Source organism: Felis catus, chromosome A3 (genome assembly GCF_018350175.1).
Source record: "Felis catus isolate Fca126 chromosome A3, F.catus_Fca126_mat1.0, whole genome shotgun sequence".
NCBI classification, from domain to species: Eukaryota; Metazoa; Chordata; class Mammalia; order Carnivora; family Felidae; genus Felis; species Felis catus.
Window position 1 is genome coordinate 89,358,462 of NC_058370.1, and position 19,812 is coordinate 89,378,273.

The 19,812-nt window shown below is 54.5% G+C and overlaps 1 protein-coding gene across 1 annotated transcript; it reads left to right on the top strand.

Annotated features, from left to right (window-relative positions):
* The first annotated feature begins 645 nt into the window (after positions 1-645).
* On the top strand, positions 646-18,937 carry EMX1 (empty spiracles homeobox 1). The gene is made up of 3 exons (XM_023251768.2): positions 646-3,087; positions 8,859-9,043; positions 18,373-18,937. The coding sequence occupies exons 1-3, from the start codon at positions 2,556-2,558 to the stop codon at positions 18,538-18,540; spliced, it is 885 nt and encodes a 294-aa protein (XP_023107536.1). The 5' UTR covers positions 646-2,555; the 3' UTR covers positions 18,541-18,937.
* Positions 18,938-19,812: the final 875 nt, after the last annotated feature.

A 19,812-nucleotide genomic window follows, 5' to 3' on the forward strand; every position in this document is an offset into this window, starting at 1 on the left:
AATAACAACAGGTATCCTCAGAACCATGCAGATGACAATAGATGTGGCCAGTGTAGATGCCAAGTCTAGAAATGAATGGCCCGGTAGATTCCAAGCTCCTCTACCTGCCCAGTGTAGCGAGTTCGCGGCCAATATCCAGCCTCACGTTGGGGTAGGAGGCGAGGGCCTGCGGTTAGACAGATGGGGTTCGTCTCTGGCCAGGGGCGCAAGGCCCGCAGCAGGGTTAAACTTGCTCCGGCTCCTGTCTTCTCCGTGGCAGCCCCCTGTCGCCGCAGAGCACAGGCCCAGGCAATGCTTATCCAACTGAACCCGCGTCCCCGCGGGGATCTTGCTCCAACAAAATACCCAGCCATCTCCTTCTAACTAAAGCGAAAATCCCTTCGTTCCGTGCCCTTGCCCAGCTCCGCACACTTGCCCCCTTAGTGGTGTGGCCTGCTCAGGTCGCCGCTCGGCCCGGCTGAGCTTCCCCTTTTCCAGGACTGAAGCTGGGGCAAAGGAGGAGGGGGAAGAAATAAATGAAAAGTCGGGGTGGAGGGTGGAGCAGCGAGACAGGGAGGGGGATAGACAGCCTGAGACATAAACGGGAGAGAGACAGAGAGACCTGTACAGAGCCAAAAAGATCCGGAGAGGTCGCAAAAGAGGCACTGGCGCTCGCCACGGATTCGTTAAGGATTCCTTCCGCAGGCATTTCTGATGAGGCTCCGCCGCGCTCGGCCCGGGGCTGCCCGGGACGCGAAGGGCTGCAGGGTGCGGTCGCCTCGCCTCACCTCCCCCCTCTCGCCGCCCCCTCCCCACCTCGCCCAAGGGGGCCGGAACGGCGTCGGCGCGCGGGGGCTTTTCGGCGCAGTCGAGTGGAAAATAGACTTTAACCCGCTTTGTGGCGACAGGGGCGCCCGAAGCGCTCTCCCGGACCGGGGCTCCCGGCGCTCAGGCGGGCCACTCCCAAGACCCGGCCTGGAGTCCCTGCAGAGTCACGCGGCACGCGGAACCCCTGGCCTCGGGGCGCCGGCAAGGCCTAGGCCGGATCTGCGCACCCGGCCACAGCCGGGCCGCCCCGACAGACCCCGGCGACGGCGAGGAAGCGAAACGCGCTGCGGTCCCCTCCTTGCAGTGCTCTGGCAGGGTCCGGGTCCCAGCCTCCCCACCACCGCCCAGCGCCCTCCTAGGCCTCCGTGCGGTGTTTCCTGCGGCCTGGAAGGCCCGGGTGAAAAAGTTTGCTGAGTACTGGTTCTCTTCACCCTCTCACCCCCAGGGAATTATTGCAAGAAACGGAAACCTGACGGAGCAGAGTCGTCCGCTGCTCCGCGGTCGCAGGTGGAAGGTGAGGGTCAGGGGAGGCCAGGCGGCCGCTGCGTTCCCGGGATGGCTGGGATGCATTCTTGGAGACAGGGTCGACTGCTCGGCGAGCTTCAAGTTAAGGCTCGAGGCCCTGGCCTGGCCCGCCTGCACCTGAGCCCCACGACCAGAGAAGGCGAGAAAAGCAGATCGTCCTCTGCTGAGGCCCGCCGTCCCGGTGCGAGCAGACCGCGGTGGCTGTGGCTGGGCCAAGGAGGTGCTTCCGAACACGGATTTGCTGCTTGAGGTCTGCAAAGTGACCACTCCGGTGGCTCTTCTCGCGCTGTCCCCGGCCTGGCCCCTGGGTGAAAAGAACTGGGCGTCCCCTTTCTGGAGCCGTCTCCCATAACACTCAGAAAACGCGAAACCTCACGAACGAGGGCGCGGCTTTCAGACCCGCGTCCCAAGAGACAGATGGTGGGTGAGCGGGAGGGTCCTGGAGGCCAGGGAGCTCGTTCTCGGAGAACCTATTTGTTGGGCAAAACCCACCCACCCTCCACTCGGATCCAAGTTGCCTGAGAACTGAAACGACATCCCAGGATGAATTGGAGGGGGTTCAACTGAGTTACACATCGGGAAGTGGGGCTGGAGATTTTCCCAAGCCCCAAGGCCCCTCGGACGCCTTCTTCGGCTCTCGCGTGGGCTGAGGTGGTTGGAGCGGTCGCCAGACTCAGCTAAAGGGCAGAGACGCGAGGAGAAGCTTGTGGCAAGGGGCGGATGAGGGGTGGGGGGGAGGCCTAGATCGCCCAGCAAAGGCTCCAGTCCGCTTTTTGCCTCCGACTGCTGGCTCCTTCCCCACCCGCCGTCCCTCGCCCCGCCCCGCCCCGCCCCCCACCTTGGGGCAGGTGAGCGGCGGCCAATGGGCGAGCGCGGGGCAGGTGCCGGCTAACTCGCGCCTCGCAGAGCAGCGGCCGAGGCTGAGCTGGGCAGTGCTGGGAGGACCAGGGGCGGGGGTCGGTCCTGGCTGGACTCGGGAGGGAGGGGGCCGGGCTCAGCCCCCAGGCCGTAGAGGCAGCTCGTAGCCTCGCACGGAACCCGCGCCAGTGCCTGAGCCGGGAGCTGCCCGCTCGGCCCCAGAGGCCGGCGCGCCTAGCTGCGCGCGGTGGCCCGACTCCGCGTTCGCTCGCTCGCACGCCCCTCGCCTCACCGCGCCTGGCTCGCCGGCCGGGTCTGAGCGCGGGCGGGCGGGCGGGGGAGGTGAGGGGTGCTGGTGTGTGTGCATGTGCCTGGCTGGGTGCACACCCCGCACGGCGGCGGCGCCAGGACGCGGAGCGCTCCCCAGAGCCCAGCTGCCTCGCTCGGCTCTGGCGACCGCGACCATGTTCCAGCCCACAGCCAAACGCGGCTTTACCATCGAGTCCTTGGTAGCCAAGGACGGCGGCACCGGCGGGGGCACTGGCGGCGGGGGCGCCGGCTCCCATCCCCTGGCGGCGGCCGCCTCGGAGGAGCCACTCCGGCCCACGGCGCTCAATTACCCTCACCCCGGCGCGGCCGAGGCGGCCTTCGTGAGCGGCTTCCCCGCTGCCGCCGCCGCCGCCGCCGCCGCGGGCGCCGGCCGCTCGCTCTACGGTGGGCCCGAGCTTGTGTTCCCCGAGGCCATGAACCACCCCGCGCTGACCGTGCACCCGGCGCACCAGCTGGGCGCCTCCCCGCTGCAGCCCCCGCACTCCTTCTTCGGCGCCCAGCACCGGGACCCTCTGCACTTCTACCCCTGGGTCCTGCGGAACCGCTTCTTCGGCCACCGCTTCCAGGGTGAGTGCCCATGCTGTGCCCGCTTAGGCGGCCGGCCAGCGCCCACGCTGCGGTTGCGCGGGGGAGGCTCGGGGGCGCGCGGGGCTGTTCAGAAGTTGTTGAAAGAAGGCTGTGGGTCGGCAGAGGCCGATCCCCGAATGTGGAAGAGCCGCGGCGGATCCATTCGCGCTACCGCGGTGTTGGGTTCCCTTCCAGAGAGCCAGGTTGGGACCTCCAGGCTTTCCCAGAAACGATGCGGGTCCGGACGCCAAGCCCGGGCGCATCCTTGGAGACTCTGCTGATCCTCCCCGCGGCCTGCCAGAATCCCTCCCGGCCGAGCCAGTCGCAGTCCAGTGAGCGCAGCGCTCACGGTTCTCCCTCCGCCCCAGCTGGACCTGGGACCATACTTCGCTTACACATCCACCACCAACTCCCAGATATCCGCCCTCGCTGGCGCGTCGGAGCAGGGCAAAGTCTACCCGCGTGTCCCGGGTCTGTGGAAAGAAGGGGCAGCAGGGAGGGCAAACTGGAGAGTTAATGTTCAGTGTGGAGTGTTCCACTGTCTTGGGGTGTTTCTCAGCAACCTCGACCCGACTTCTCCAAGTTACAAGTGCCTCTCAGACGCAGGGTCGGGAAGGTTTGCAACAGCAACCGGCTTCGTCCGCCCTGCGCGGACTCTGGGAGCCCGCCCGGCTGCTGGGGGACCGACGGCAGTCCTCCCAGGCAGGGGGCGGGGGCAGAGGACTTTTAAGGTCAGAGGCAGGCTGTTCTCCCATCTCTGCACTGGGCAGTGGGTTTGCTAATGAAGATACCCCACTGGCCTTACACACGCACACACACGTTTTAATTATCTGACTTTTCCGAAGGAAATAGAGTTGCATTTGTTGGAGTTCGTTTTCTTCCTTGAATTTGTTAAAGTTTGTTTCTCTTTTCTTGTCTTTTTTTTTTTTTTAAAGAATGGCCTTAATTTGTGAAGTAATTGCTTTAGTTTCCAGTTTTATTTTGTTAGTGTGGACGGGACTGGACCTCAGCCTTGTGAGGTTCTATGACTCAGAGCTAGGTAACCCGGCTTTTAGTGAAACAAATGAAAAGGATATGGCTAGAGAGAGCTTCGGCTACCAACCTAATCTGACGATAAACCGCGGTCTACACAAAGTAAACCAGATGCTTGGTACCATTATTTAGGTAACAGAAGAAAAATGATCTTTTGAAGCTTTGACTATAGGTGCTTCACTGTTTCACCGAGAGCCGCTTTCCCGGTCCTGCTTTGTCAATTTGCTTAGTCCCATCTGACCAGTAGATATTGACCCAGCAGATCCCACAAAATAAAAGAATGTAATTACTTGAACAAGAATTTTTGTGGGCAGACTTGTCCCCCTGGGATTTCAAAGATTTGCCCAAATCATCTTGGGGGCAAAAAAAAAAAAAAAAAAAAAAGCCTATGGTGTCAGCCGCTTTGGGCATGAAACTTGTCAATTACAATCATTGTTTACTGCTATAAATGAAGTTTTATTCAAAACTGAGTAAACCACTTCGGTACTCCATGGGGCCTGGCCTGGGTCTCAAAACCTGGCACCCATGGGCCGATCTGAGAGACGCGGCTGCTTTTGAACCGTCGGAACGGGGCACAAGGGGCCCGTGGTTAGAAGGATGGTGCAGAGACAGGGACTCAGAGGAAAGAGCAGAACCGATCCTAAGCCCTGTGGTCTCTGTTCATCCGATGGTCTCTGCACTGCAGCTGTGCCCTTGGCTTCGGACCCGGGGCCCCACGCCCTCCGCTCTGCCTTTCCCGCCTCTAGCCTCGTCCCCGCGGGCGCGGGGCGCTGAGGGCCGGGGGCACCTCGCGACAGATCCAGCTCCGAGCATTCCCAGCCAAGCGAGGCCAGATGAATTCTCCGAAAAACCTTCTCAGAAATTGCCGCCGCTCCCTGAGCCATCAGTCCCGGCGGGCACGTTGTCGAGTTGCAAAAACGGTTGGATTTTTCTCTCAAGAACCGTGTCTGGACGCGGAGATGGAGCCATGCGTGGCCGAATTTTTGAACTCGGAAATCCGTTGGACACTGAAGGACTTTTCGGACGCTGACACGTTTCGGCTTTGGGTCCGGTCTTCATCGCTGCAGCCCGGTGCGCGCCCCGGCGGCTGTGAGCTTTGCGGTCCCAACGGGGCCTTGGGGCTGCGGGCAGAGCCGTCCCAGGCCCTCCGGCGCCGCGTTTTCTAGAGAACCGGGTCTCTGCGATGCTCATTTCAGCCCCGTTTTAATGCAAGAAACGAAACCCTACACGAACGAAAAGGAACATGTCTGCGCTCGGTGCGCAGTGCTCTCGGGCAGCACGGGCCCGCGCGCAGGCAAGCAGCTTTTCCGGCAGAGCCAGGAGGTGGAAGAGGCAGAGCCCACGCGGGATGTCTGGATCAGGCGTCAGGATCCTGAAGCCGGTGGCCTTCGAGGCCTAAAGGGGAGGAGCCGGCGGAGACGCGGAGTTGGCCGCACTTCGGTGTTATTACCCGGACTCAGGAACTTTCCAGGCCAAGAACAGCGTCAGGAGGGGGCCTGGGAAGCCCCAACCCACTGGGACCGGCGTTTGCAATGGGCCGGTGCATCAAAGGGCGCCTTTGTTCCGGCAGGAGGAGGGGGAATGAGGTTATCTCCGCAGTTTGGCCGGCCTCTCCTTCTTGTTGCCCCGGGCTCCTCCGCCCAGCCAGCCACCCAGAACCCCGGGCCAGCCCGGGCCTCTCCAGAAGAGAGTGCAGCGACTGCCTGGGCACTTCGGATCCCTAGCTCCCACCTTCAGCCACCTCACTCCTGGGAGTCTCTATTGCCAGTCATTGCCTTGGAGGGGCCTGAAGTGAGAGGCCGGAGCAAAATGGGCTGGGGTTCAGTTCCTCCTGGCTCCAGGGAAGGCTAACTCAGCCCCTCTCCACTTTTCCACTATCCTTGTCTGAAACTGACAGCCCACTCCCACAGGCCAGAACTACTGCATGGAAACAGGCCACGCTGCACCCCAGCCCCAAGCTTGTTCTGTTCTTGTGGTCCAGTTAGGGGGAACTGAAGCTGTGGTTGGGACTGTTGAGGCCCCCTACCCATAATGAGAGGGTACCAGGCACATAGGCACCTAAGGCATCACTGTCCTTACAGAAACATAGAGCTATTGATCAGTTTCTCAGGATGGTTAGTTTTGCACTAAACCACCTCTTTCTTATAGGGAAAGGCCTGGCTTCTTTTGAAATCCAATCTGTCATCACTTTTCAGCATGTTGAGTAATTTTCCTGCCCCTTGCTTCTTCGAGGTTGGGTCAGAAGGACCCCCGTGCTTCTGCACATACAGAATACTATACATATGCTATCTGCCCCCAACAGAACATTACAATAAACCAAGCAACCCAGCTTTTCCTAAAATAGCCAGACTTGAGGCAAAGGGACATGCGTATGTCAGGAGAGAGAAGCTTGTTGCTTCCATCTTCCACTTTGGGTTTATAAAGACAAAGACAGAGAACTTCACCGCACAAGTGACCCACACACACTCCCAGAATTACAAAACAGCCATCAAGTCACACACACTGAGGCAGACTGTAGTTCTGCTTTCTCAGCCACAGACTGCCCTAGGCACCCCTGCACCCCATTCGCTCTCACCTACAGGGTCTCTCCAGGCTGCCGCCTCGCTTTTCACTAGCCTGGGTCAGTTGAGCTGCTGAGGCCAAACCCTGTGAACTCTGGGATGATCAAGGCCTTTTCCCTCTCCAGATCACTTGTCCAGAGGAAAAACCACCGTTGGGACTTCACCCAGGCTCAGAACAATGCTGTGTTTTGAAGCAACTTAATATCAACAAGAAGTATTTGCTTCCCACTCACCTCTCCCACCTTTCCCTGGCCTAATCACACTGGTACCCACTTAAGACTTTAATTCTTATTTCTACTTGGATCAGTCTCCTCCTTTCTCTCCTCATTATTCCTCTCTTCCAGACCATCTCCCCTGATCATCTGTCCCCTCCACCACTACCAGTTAAACTGCCTTCAGTCAGGCCTAACAGCCCTCGGCCTGCTGCCACCTTGAAGGGCCCACTGGGCAGGCTGTCCCCCTCCATCCCCCCTATGATGTGATCCCACTCCCTTTTGTAGCTGCACAGATCCAGCCACTTGAAATGGATAAGTGATTGTCAGGGGACTTTATCTCCCCTCTAGCAATCTTGTTCCACAGAAAACCTCAGCAATAAAGTTCACCTGTGTAGGTGTCCAAACTCCAAGGACCCAAGTCCTCCAAAGAAAGTAATGCCAATCAGTATCCGCCAGCAGAGGGACATGAAGTTACCTGGAGAGTTTTAGCAACAACATCTCAATTATATGACCTTACTTCACTTACAGAAGTGTTTCCAGAGATGGGAGATCTCAACGGAGATCCAAACAATTATCTTAAACAAAACAACAGGTCAAATTGGGTAAAACCAGTGGCCATTTCTGAAGAAATTAATTGGATCAGTCAAATCTCAACAGCTAACTGTGTGAAAACATTCCATCTAGGGCTCTGCATTGTCAGTGGGTCAGGGGGACTGTTATGTGCCACTGCATGAGATCCATGGGTGATGTAAGGGCCTGTTTCAAGCCTGTTAGCATGTGCAACCAAGCCAGAGATTGTGTGAAGGCCTAGTGGGGGGTTTATTGAGACTGAAGCTGTGGGTGGAAGCTTATTTTGGCTTCTGTAGTTCCTGACCTAACCACCCGGCCTCATTGAACCCAGTGTCAGCCCCTCCTCCTGCAGGTAGGAGCTGAGTTCCCATGATGGCCAACATTTGCCAAGGGACAATCACACTCTTTGAAAATCCTGTATGGTAGATGGGAGAAAAAGACAGTAGGGAGGCTGGAGCATATATTTACACACGCCCATGCAGAAACCAATATATCTATATCTATATATATTAGAGAGAAAGATGACATCTAGATATTTATACACGTGTTTCTTCAGCACGGGACTATTCAGGGATGAAGCAAGGCCTTTTCCCACGGAGAGCAGTAGGAGTCTCCTGTGGGGAGTGGGCTTTACCAGAAGGCCTGGGGGAAAGAGGTGGGGAAGGGGGAGGAAGAAGCCTGACCTTAGACCTTCAGGAGTTGCTTGGACGTTGACCTAGCTGCTGGCCTATTTTTACCACTTGCAAGGTAGAGCCTGAGCCTGTTGGCAAGAATTTTCAAAGGGCTAGCAGCCTAATCATTTAGCTGCAAGGCTGGTTTAAACAGGTGTGAAAAGAGAGTGCCTTGGGTACCTACCTTCTAGTTCTTGAAAATGTGTTTGGCATGAGGGTGTCACTTTCCTGACATCCAGCCCTGTCTCTACTCTTGGCCTTTCTGAGGGAAATAGGACAGGGCAAAGTGGACAAAGAGAGCTAAGGGACTTTTCCCACCCCCTGGCCTCTTCCGCTGCTCCAGGCGCTGTGGATTTGGGCCGGCTGGCGCCTCACTAGGCCTGGGCCCTCCTCCTGGCCCAACGGAGTGATCCGCAGCTCTGCTATTCCACCCCTCCCGCGACTGACAGGGTAGCACTCTGACCCTAACTCTCCCCCCTGGGTGTCGGGGGAGGACAGGGGATTGGACTTTAGGAAGGGGCGGCGAGAGGGAAAGGGAGAAGTGGGGGCGGGGAGTCAAGGATTGGAGAGGGTAGAGAAGCGCCGAGGGCGTTTGCTAGCCGGGCCAGAGGGCCGGGGTTGGCCGGCTCCCGCGGGCGGGCCGGCGGCGGCCCGGCTGCGGCTCACGGCGCCCCTTCTCTCTGTCTGTACCTGCTGTGTTGCCGTCGGCGGCGCGGCCGCAGCGAGCGACGTGCCCCAGGACGGGCTGCTTCTGCACGGCCCCTTCGCTCGCAAGCCCAAGCGGATCCGCACGGCCTTCTCGCCCTCGCAGCTCCTGCGGCTGGAGCGCGCCTTCGAGAAGAACCACTACGTGGTGGGCGCCGAGCGGAAGCAGCTGGCCGGCAGCCTCAGCCTCTCCGAGACGCAGGTAATAACCACCCCGCGGGCCTCCGCGCTCGGCCGGACAGCCCAGGTGGAGGGGGGGGGGGGGAGGACGGGCAGGTGCAGGAGGAGCCCGACTCTCATCCCCGCCTTCTCCGGAGCTCTGTCCCACCCAGTTCCAAAAGCCACCACGGCCTCTACCCCGCGGCCCTCCAGCTAAACCAGTCTTTAGAGCCCCTTCCCTCCCGCTGCGCTTAGCCTCGCGGAGGCCGCAGGACCTCTGTCAAGCACTAAGTACCACCAGGAGGTTGGAATCAAACCACTTCCCCAGTCTGCTCTGCCAGCCCATAGGAGGTGCCAGTTTATCAGGAGGAGGCAGGGCGTGGAGCCCCACGCCCCAGTCACTCCTGAGCTGCCTCTGAGTCCACTGGAGCCGTCTCAGTCCTGTGGTTACTGCAGCCCTTCTCCCGCCACTCTTCCGGGGGTGCTCGCAGTTTTGTGGGATGGCCAGACCTTTCCCACACTGGCTTTGCTGCTTGGGCTTTTCATGGGCAGAGCTGGCGAAGGCGGATGGGGTGTGTGGAGAAAGCCCACGTGTCCTCAGGCTGTAAACATCAGAAGCAGAGGAGATTAGCCGGGAAGGGGCCCGACCCTGCTTGGGGTCCCAGGGTGGCACTGATCTCTGCGCAGACAGGGCTCTCAAAACTGGTAAACGTTTGGGCGCGCAGACAGGGGATGGTGCGAAAGTAGAGTCTGGGAGTCAGGGACTGTGTTCAAACACTGGAAGGGCCGTTGAGCTGGGGAAAGGAACAAACTCCATGGTGTTGGAGGGGTTTTGAACTGGGTGACATTACAGGAGTGTTTTTGTAATGGATAATTAAGAAAAGAAAAATTTTAAGAACTAGATTGGAGTTATAGGGAGGCAGACTTGGGTTTGTTATGTGTAAAGACTTCGCCATAAATAAATGCTGCCTGGAAGCACCGCCTAAGCTCTTGGTCCCTGGGAGTAAGACTTGCTGGAGGGGCTGGCTGGTGCCCTGGAGGCGGATTTCAGGGTCTGAATGGGCCTCGGGAGACCTTACTCCCTTATGTCCCTGACAGCTCCCAGATCTGCAAATGAGAGAGGTATGCTTGTCCGCTTTTTATCCTCCTCTCCCCTTTCCTGCTGGTCTGGCCCCTACTACACCACCGCCAGCATCCCGGATACACCACCCTGGTCCCGGATCTTGAGGGGGCAGCCTGGGGTCTCCTTGGAGCAGTGAAGATAGGAAGGGGGCTCAGACCCTAACTGCCTCCCAGTTCCCCTGGCGGACATCACCCGCCGGTCCTCGCGTCCCATTTTGGCATCTATTGTCTCATCTGTCTGATGCCCCCATTTAATCAATGCATTACTCTGGACTCCACTGCAGGACCCACGCTTTTTCAGATTTGCTAGCTGGGCTGTTCTAACAGCAGAGATTAAGCTTATGATAGAGTTAATTTTTAAAATGTTTTAAAGAAAGATGTTAAAAAAACAAGTTAAAAATATAATACCCCCGTTCCCTCCTGGGAGTGTTTTAAAATTATTGTCTAAAACAAGGTGTCAACTTAAGAATGGTGTTTATAGTTAACATCATTTAAAAAGTATTAGTTATTAATTTTAATTGCATAAGTGTAAGAAAACAAAATGGTTTATAATCCTCCCACCCACAGATTAACACTTGTTGAAATAATGTCATTGCTTTTAAACTTTCAGTTTTTTAGCTCAGTGAGAGGATTTTTAATTAACTTTCTTTCACACCAAATCTAGCTGCCTATTTGCTCCTAACAATGCCAGTTAGTAAATGTAATGATTGTTTCTTTCATTTTCATTATGTTCCAAACACATTTAAAATAAAACCCAGATAGACTAATATATCCAGCATCACTATCAAAACTCTTATGTCTACTCATATTCTATCTATAAGTGAGCTGGTTTTAGCATATGGAACAAGAAACCACAATAGAACTATGGGAGGTTTGAGCCTGAGAAACCTCCTTAGGCTCATCTATTCAGGTGAGGATTCTGGGAAAGAGACACCAACTGGGCAGAGCTCCCTAGGCAGGCAGTTTGGATTTCATTATCTGTGTGACCCTGGATGAGTTACTCAACTTCTCTGAGCTGTGATGTTCTCATCCGGAAGATAGATTGTTTAAAGATTAAAGTCACCTAATATGAACTCAAATAATATTAATTCTCATCCCCAGTCCTTCCCTTCCCTTTGTTTAAAGTAGTGTATCAGGTTAGTGTTACAGTAAGCCCCAAACCTGGGTTTCCTGACTTAGTCCAGTGTTTCTTCTGCCCCATGCAGTCTCCTTCATCATCAGAGCTTTCTGTCCCTCTGGTACTTATTATTTGGACTTATGCCATATATTTAATTAATTGTCCATCTTTCAGTATTTATCAGGCAAGCTTACCTGTCATTTCCAGCTATCAGCTGTTCGTCAAGCGACGGTCTCTCTCATCAGTTCCCTGCCATCTATTTCTACTGTCAGTACCTACATTTGTCTCTCAGGGCTCTCCAATCCATCACAGATAGCTGTTTTATATCTAGCCACGCACTTCTGTCTGCTCTCATTAAACTGCCTCTCCATAGCTAGTTAATTTATATATTCTATTAATTATAATCTTCCTAATAATAGCTCTCATTTACCCAACTGTTGATTATTTCCTTATCATCTGTTCTATCTTCTGTGTATCTACCATCCATCTCAAGCTTCCATCTCTGCAGATCTAGTTAGCTACCGACAGATGCATGTTCAAATATCTGCTAGTGCTTACCTGTCATGTCATCAGCTCTGCCTTTGTCTTCATTCTGGGCCTCAGTCTGCTGTATCTGTAAGATTTGATGAAATCAACTCCATGGTTCTTTCCAGCCCTGAGTTTCTGGCTCATCTATATTCTACTTCTCTGTGTTTCTATATAATGCTTCCTGCAAGTTCTCAGAGCTCACAGTACATCTCCCATATATCATAATACACATAGGACTTTGCTGTGGTTTAATTATCTATCATGTCCAAATGTCACTCTGTGGACTGGCTAGATCTATTGCACCAAGAAATCTTAAAATACAGTTTCCCAGGCCCCATTCAGGAGATTCTCTTAGGAGTTCCAGGATGGGATCCAGGAAATGTTTTTAAAACAGCCCTCTGGGTGATTCTGATGAATAACAGGCCAGCTCTGGGAGCCAGAGGTCAAGCCTTCTTGTTTCTCTCTATACCGTAGGGTCCAGCTCAATGACCAGCAAGGCATAGAGGCTTCATAAACATGTATCAAGTGAATAGGCGAATTTCTCTTGATTGTACTCATATCCATGTGTTAACTTTATCAGTCATTTCCCTTGCTTTCTGCAGTCACTGACCCCTTCCTGTCCCTCTGTTTTCTATCTTTCCCTTGCATTTTAATCTACATGATCTCATTTTCTCCACCAGTTCATGGATAAAACTTCTGGGAGAGTTAAGGAAATCAACGTGTGGGTCTTAACCCAGCCAGAGCTCAGGGGTGTATGCATACTCAAAGCTTTAGTATGGAGTGTTGGCAGGTGGGAAACCTGGGCTTCTTTGTTGGGGGCAGGTTTGTGTGTTTGGTTGAGAGAGGGTGTTTGTACTGGGACGGCGGTGGATCAATCCAGGAAGTGGAGGGAGTGGTCCTGGGAAAAGGGCTAGTTCTCCCCTCTGGCTCTAATTACTTGCTCCTCACTGCTGTGGTGCAGCCTCAGCGTCTGACCTCGATGACTGAATGAGGCCCATTTAAGCTTCAGTCTGGTGGCACAGACCCGGATTTGGGTCAGATCAGAGCTGTGAGGGCAAGTGAGTGTGTGTGTGTGTGTGTGTGTGTGTGTGTGTGTGTGTGTGTGTGTAACATGTATGTGCCACAGTGTGGAGCACAGATGAGCAGTGAGATGATGCCCAAAGGTCAGGTGATATCATATATACACATGGCACGGACAGCAGCTCGGGTGCTTATGTGCATGTGTGGAGTGACACGTTAGTTTTATGGGGAATGAGAGAAAGCATTTGTTTGCTCCAGGCTGATCAATTGGTCCGTGTTTCCAGCTGCCCTGTCTGCTTTGACCAGTTCAGCAGGTGTTTCTTCACCTTTTCCGGCTTTGAGTTCACTTGAGCTATGAGGGAAAGGAGTGTAGAAATGGAGTCTTTAGCCTTGGAGATTCCTCATCTGGTGGTGGGAGCAAAATGTAAAGTGTGCACACTTATGGGATATGCACAGGGTGAGTGACCGGAGTCCCCTTGAAGTCACACCATGACTGAGGAAGATAAGGGGAGACCTGTATGGGTGGAAGGCTCCCAGGAGACCTCAGGCCCAGAAGGCTCAGTGGGATGCATAGGATTCTAGGTTGGTGGGAAGGAAGGGGAGGGTTTGAAGTGGGTGAGTTAAGATGGAGTGGGAGCTGACAAGTCTGGCCACCATCTTGGGGCCCAAGAACAGGTAGGGAGGTCTTAGAAGGAAGGAGTGTATAGTTACCCGCCTATGGGTTTTTCCCCCAGGAGCATGGTAAGGAGACTTCCTGGGGCCCCTTCCTGCTCTGAAAAGCTCTGTTTTGGGGGGGACAGATGAGAAGGAAATACCAAAATGACTTGAATTTTAGGGAAAGGTCAAGAGGCCTTTGTTGCTAGCTTATTGTTGGTTCTGAGATGGACTCATCCCTTCTTCAAGTCTTGGCTTTTCTCCAAAAATTTCTGCATCATTCATGTTCCAGGAGTCCAGTGGGAGGCAGGACAGGGCAGGGGAGGTAAGGCAGACTGGAGTGGTTCTCCAGGGCCTGGTCCTGCGGAGGCGGATGAATCTTGATGTCTCTCTGAGAGTGAGGGCAAGCATCCAGGATGGTCGGACAGAGGAGGAGACAGGAAAGCTTAGGAAGAGTTAAGGCTATGGTTGATGGGGAGTCAGAGGTGGCTTCAGTTTGGTGGGGTGAGGGCTGAGCTTCATGACATTGGGCTTGACCCTGTGAGTGAGAGTAGCTCATATGATCAAATAGTAGGAAATGGATCCCCAGTGGAAAAGGCTGTTATCTCGATAGGGTGTTCAAACTTCTTGAGGACAAGTATTTGTCTGAAAGTATGCAGGCAGGAGCCACAGACTCTTCCATTTGGGAGGGACTAAAGTTGGGGACTAGTAGAAAAGAAGGGTCCAAATCTGGTTCATTCAAATAGGTTATTCGAAAGTAAAATCTGAAACAATTGGCTGGAGCTGTAGTTGGCTTGTGTGTTAGTTCCTTTGTCCATTCATTTGTTCGTTAATACATACACACCTTCATTCATCAATGCATACATACATCAATCAGTCCTTTAATACATTAATGCATGCATGCATTCCTTCATTTATCCACAGCACTTTTTTCGTCCTGTTTGACTCATGCTGACCCTTGTGCCCCCCAACAATAGGTCTTTCTCCCTCCCCCAGATTCTCCCTAGAAGTGGTTAATCCAATTCACAACATGGAGAATTAAGAATTGACCCTCTTGGGGGAGCCTGGCTGGCTCAGTCGGTAGAGCATGCAATTCTAGATCTTGGGGTTCAGTGTAGAGATTACTTAAATAAATAAAACTTTTAAAAATCTTTAAAAAAATTAAAATAAAAAAGTTGACCCTCTTGTAGAAGTGTCCACTGAACTAAACCCATCTTTCCAGCAATTGCACTTCCCAAACCCATTTTCTGATTAGATCTCAATTCCCTCCACCATTGATTTTCTTCAGCTTTCCATTTCTGACCTAGGCACCTCTTGCCAAGAGCAGAGTGCAGGTCACTTCACCTCTGCCCAGCTTGCTGAACAGACTGGAACATGCCCACTGGGACTCTAGAGTAGACTTATACACTGCTTTGATTCTCCGGGTTCTCACAGCCTGATGAGGAGACAGAGGTTCAAGCAAATAAATTAACCCACTGCTGGGGTCACTGTTGCTGCGACAGGGAAAAGTACTAAGGAAGTACAGATGGGCAATAGGGCAGGCCCAGCCTAGGAACATCTGAGCAGGAATTTGAAGGCTAAGGAAGAGTACCCCATGTGGGTAACTCAGGCAAAAGTGGAGAATCTTGGAAGGATCCGGCTTACCTGAAAAAGAGACATTCAATGGGATGGGGACTTTGGAGACCACAGGGAACCTCTCTGCAAACCCAGGAGACTCAGAGATGGGGGAGGGATTCCTTTAGCCAACATCCCAACTGTGTCTTTGAGGGCTCATGTGCAGATGTTCCGGGGAGGCAGGTGCAGAATAGGCACAGCTCCCCCAGAGCTGGTAGCCTTTCTAGGGCCTCTGTCCTCTAGGGAAAGGGCTCCGGGGTGACCCCAGAGGCTGGGTTAGAGAGGTTGATGGGATGTCACTCTTGTCTCATACTACACTCAGAGCCCAGTTCTTCTTCTTTTTCTAAGTAAAAAATAACTATTAACTGTTATCAGTAATGCATTAAAGAAAAGTCAGAAAAGTGGAAAGAAGAAAGAAATGTCACTCTCACTTTAGGTACATTTCCTTCTAGTCTTTTTTTCCCCATGCATAGATTTTATTTTCCATGGTTGTGATCACACTGTGCCCAAACTGCATCCTGCCGTTTTCACTGATATTATGAAGTCAGAAGCATCCCCCTGTTATTACAGTCTTTGTAAACAGCATCTGGTCACTCAGCCTAAGGCTGTTCAGAAGCTAGCCAGTCTGCCTAGGGAGAGAGTTTGCATCCCTGTTTCTAAAAATCTGCCTCCTTGACCCCAGTCGTTTTCATGGAGAAAATATTCCGAATCACCTTTCATTTGGGTGTGCCAGGAAGCTGGCCCTTGCCTGAAAACATATCCTGCACCTGGGGTTCCACCACTGGAAACTTTCTTTCTTTGGGCCAGTGTTGTGAGGCGAGGGTAGCAGGCTGGGTCCATCCATCCTTCCTGGAAGGAGACTTGGGAGTTGTGTGGGAGGGAGAAGGTGCAGGAAGGGCCCTAGGTCCTGGTGTTGCCCAGGGCTTCCCTGGATTGCCCCATCGCTAGGCTGGGCACACTTAACCCTTAGCCAGCCCCTTGGGCTCTCAGGAATGCTGCCCCAACCCCGCATCCAGGCCTGAGTCACACAAAAATGCCTGGCACAGGAGCTCACCCACCTACTGGCTGGTGTAGTGTCAGTGGGCTCCACGATAGGGGGTGGGGACCAGGCTGGCTGCCACACAGTTCTGCCACGCAGAACCACCCAGGGCCTAGCCAGCCTGGTACCCAAGGAAAGGTGGTTATGGAATCTAGAAGTCTTGCACCCAGAGCATCTACCATTCTCCCTTGTCTACCTAGGGTGAGACATGCAGGCGACAGGTTTGCACCTTACTCTAGAAATGAGGGAAGAAGATCCTCCTCTTACTCCATCCACCAGGCCAGGCACCTCATCTCTTCCTGTCTCTGGCTGGCTGCCCCCACCCCCAACCAGTGCTCTAAAATCAAGGGGTAGGGCAGACCCTGGGAAGGGTGTGCTCTTAGGGGAAGCCTTGGACTGGGTGAGTTCCACGAAGGGGATAGGGGGTAGTGTCTGGGAAGCATGAAGGTAGAATGTCCTGGGCAGGAAACTGCTCCCTACGCCCAGATGCCAGGCCTGCTTGCTTTTGGCTGCCACTGCCTGGCTTTATGGCTAAGACCTGTGCTTCTCAGCCATTCTCAGGGACTAGGGGTTGGACTGGGTAGTCTTCTGAGGACTGCTCCTGGCCCCACCCAGGGTTCCAGGATCTCCCCTCAGCAGTAACTGCTGCTGCCAAAACCAAGGTGCTCACCATCATTCCACACACATGACTTACCAGTCACCACTGTCATGGACACCACAGATCACCCAGCTGCAGGTGAGAGCACCTGCTTGCTTTTTAAATGAGCTGTCATTTTCAGGAAACCATCCATGCCTTGTAACCCTGCCATCTCTGCATCACCTCCCCAGGGACCCTCTGGAGCAAAAGCCCAGGAGGTGCCCTGGAGCTGCAGGGGCCCCCGAAAACATCTCTCCTATGGATGAGGGACTTAAGCCCAGAGAAGGGAAGGAACTTAGCAAAGGATCAGCACCCAGACTCACCTTTACCAGCTCTGAGGATGGGGGTGCTGGCCTGGCTCTGTAAGGCCAAGTAAAGAACTGTATGGTCAGGAGGAGCTGACAGACTGAGCGAGACTTTCTCCACAGTCCCCAAGCACTAAGACTAGTCAGGAAGCTGGGACAACCCTCCTAGATCACGCCCACGAAGATGTTAAAGGCTGTATCCTGGACACTGATCACATGCTGGGGGAGGTGGGAGAAGTGAGGGGTGATTAGAGATGGGACTAAGCCTCTTCGCAGAGGCTTTGCATTGCAGACCTGCTCCTCCCTCTAAGCACCCCGCAACCCATCACAGAAGATAGTTGTCCACTGTTTGAACCCTCCCCTTGTCAGGACTCTCAATGCCTGACACAGAAGTGGGGAACCCTCTATGTTTAAAGAGGAGCTCGCCTCTGTCCCCTGTGATTTCTCCCATGTGACCTGTTCCCATATTTGGATAGGCTAGAGACGCCAAGGCTTTGGGGGCAGGAAGTTTAGAGCCCCGCCCCAGGTGGGGCTGCAGACACTGCTATGTCTAAGGAGGATGAGGCCTCATTGGTGGATTTCAGACTACCCTGAGGAGTTGCCACCTGAGGGACCAGACTTCCCACCTGTCCAGCTCTACTTCTGATGTGGGATGGGGGTAACTCCACCTGACGTTGCTCACAGGGTCCCCTGGAGAGACTGACCTAGATGGTGTGTGAGTCAGAGCCTTTTGAGTGGTGGGGTCCGTGACCCCAGGCATGCTCTGGCTGTTGTGAGCACTGCTCTTGGTGTGGACATCATCTCCTGGTCGCGTAGCCATGTCCGCTCTGCCTCTTTGTGCTGCAAAGAGCATAGGGTGGCCCTGGGAGGTGGGGCCCATATCAGGCCCACAGGGAGCTCATCAGGACTCATGCGATGGCTTTTCATATATTCTCCCACTTACTGTTCATCTCTGCCTCGTGAAGGAGCAGTTATTCTCTCTTCTCTAGAAATGGGTAGGGACCCAGGTTTGCTGGGCTCCAGAGCCTGGGTTCCTCCCTTCTGCCATGCTGTGGCTACAGGATGCTCGGCAGCTCCATGATTGCTCCCTTCCCTCTGTGATAGAGGGATGGGAAAATGGCTCCCCGTGGCCCACTGTGTCCTCTCCCTGCCCCACCTCATTCGCATCTGGAAGAGTAGTCTTCTGGACCCAGCAGGTGGCACCTGGCCAGAGGAGAGGACCCTGGTCTTGGTTTCCCCAACTGGCTCCCAGCTCAGCCTGGGTGCTGAGGCCCCAGTACCTGTTCTGGGGGCCTCCTGGGTGTTTCTTACCTCTGCCCCTCCCTCCCTGGCCCAGGTGAAGGTGTGGTTCCAGAACCGGAGGACAAAGTACAAGCGGCAGAAGCTGGAGGAAGAGGGGCCTGAGTCTGAGCAGAAGAAGAAGGGCTCCCACCACATCAACCGGTGGCGCATCGCCACGAAGCAGGCCAACGGGGAGGACATCGATGTCACCTCCAATGACTAGGGGGGGCAGCCACGGATCCATGAGGGCAGAGCGTCTGCTCGCTGCTGGCCAGGCCCCCGGGTGGGCCCAGCTGGACTCTGGCCGCTCCCCCGCCAGGCTTCGGGGAGGCCTCGAGTCACGGCCTCACAGGGCTTGGAGCCTGGGGCTACCACTGCCAGAGGGACAAGAAATGGGCTGGCTGAGGCCTGGGACTGCTCAACCTTCTCCTCGGAGAGCCTGCCTGCCTGGGCGGGCCGCCAGCCACTGCAGCCTCCCAGCCATTCTCCATTTCTCTTATCTCCTGTTTGTTTTGATGCGTTTCTGTTTTAATTTATTTTCCAGGCACCCGCTGTAGTTCTTAGTGATCCCCTTGTATCTCCCTTCCCTATGGGAATAATAAAAGTCTCTCTCTTAATGACATGGGCATCCAGCTCCAACCCCAGAGCCTTCGAGCCTGGGTGGCGGATTCCGGCTCTGGGGACCAGTGGGGACCAGCAGAGCAAGCTTGTGCAGTGCCTTGGTGGTCTCTACCCTGGTCTCTAGCTCCCAACTGTACAGCAAGAGAAATGGAGGCCAGACATAGGGAAGGACCACTCTGTGTCTTAAGGGAGGCTATGCTTGGGAGTTTCCAAGTTTGTGGAGTGGTGGGAAACAAGCCCATGTGGGTTGTTGGAGAGAGAGAACATGCATACTTCTGCATGCTGAGAGACTGGTGGCTCCTCCAGTTGAGGAGACACTCGAGGAAAAAGGGAGACTTGGGAGCTGAGGGGCGGGGCACCATTCACAGAAGTTGACCATGCTAGCCCCGGGTCCTAGCTTCACCAGGATGCGCACCCGTCCCCGGAGAACTCCTCTGTGTAGATGAAAACTTCCGAGATGGGGCATAAGGCTGAGCCTGTAACCTGTTCCCACGGACACAGGGCCTCCAGCCAGGAAACAGCAAGGAAGGACCCAATAGAGCTCTGTAGTTCACCTGCTGTTCCGCTCATCGACTTGCCTTTCCTACTGTCACACATCAATGTGTCCTTCATCCTTAAAAGCAAGACCTGTATTCCTAACACCTTTCTCTTACAACGTCCAGACCTGTCTCCACTTCTTCACCTCCCGTGAGCTCTCTAACCCAATGCTGATGCCATCACCAGTCACCAATCACTGCCACCCCTTGGGGCCAAACTCAGCTGCCTCCTGTCTGGCCTCATCTACGCCCTGATCTTCTAGCCATTCCCTCCTTGATTCTCGTACCCCTCCCTGCCTTATTCCAGTACCTCTGACACTTTTACCTCCCGCCTCTCC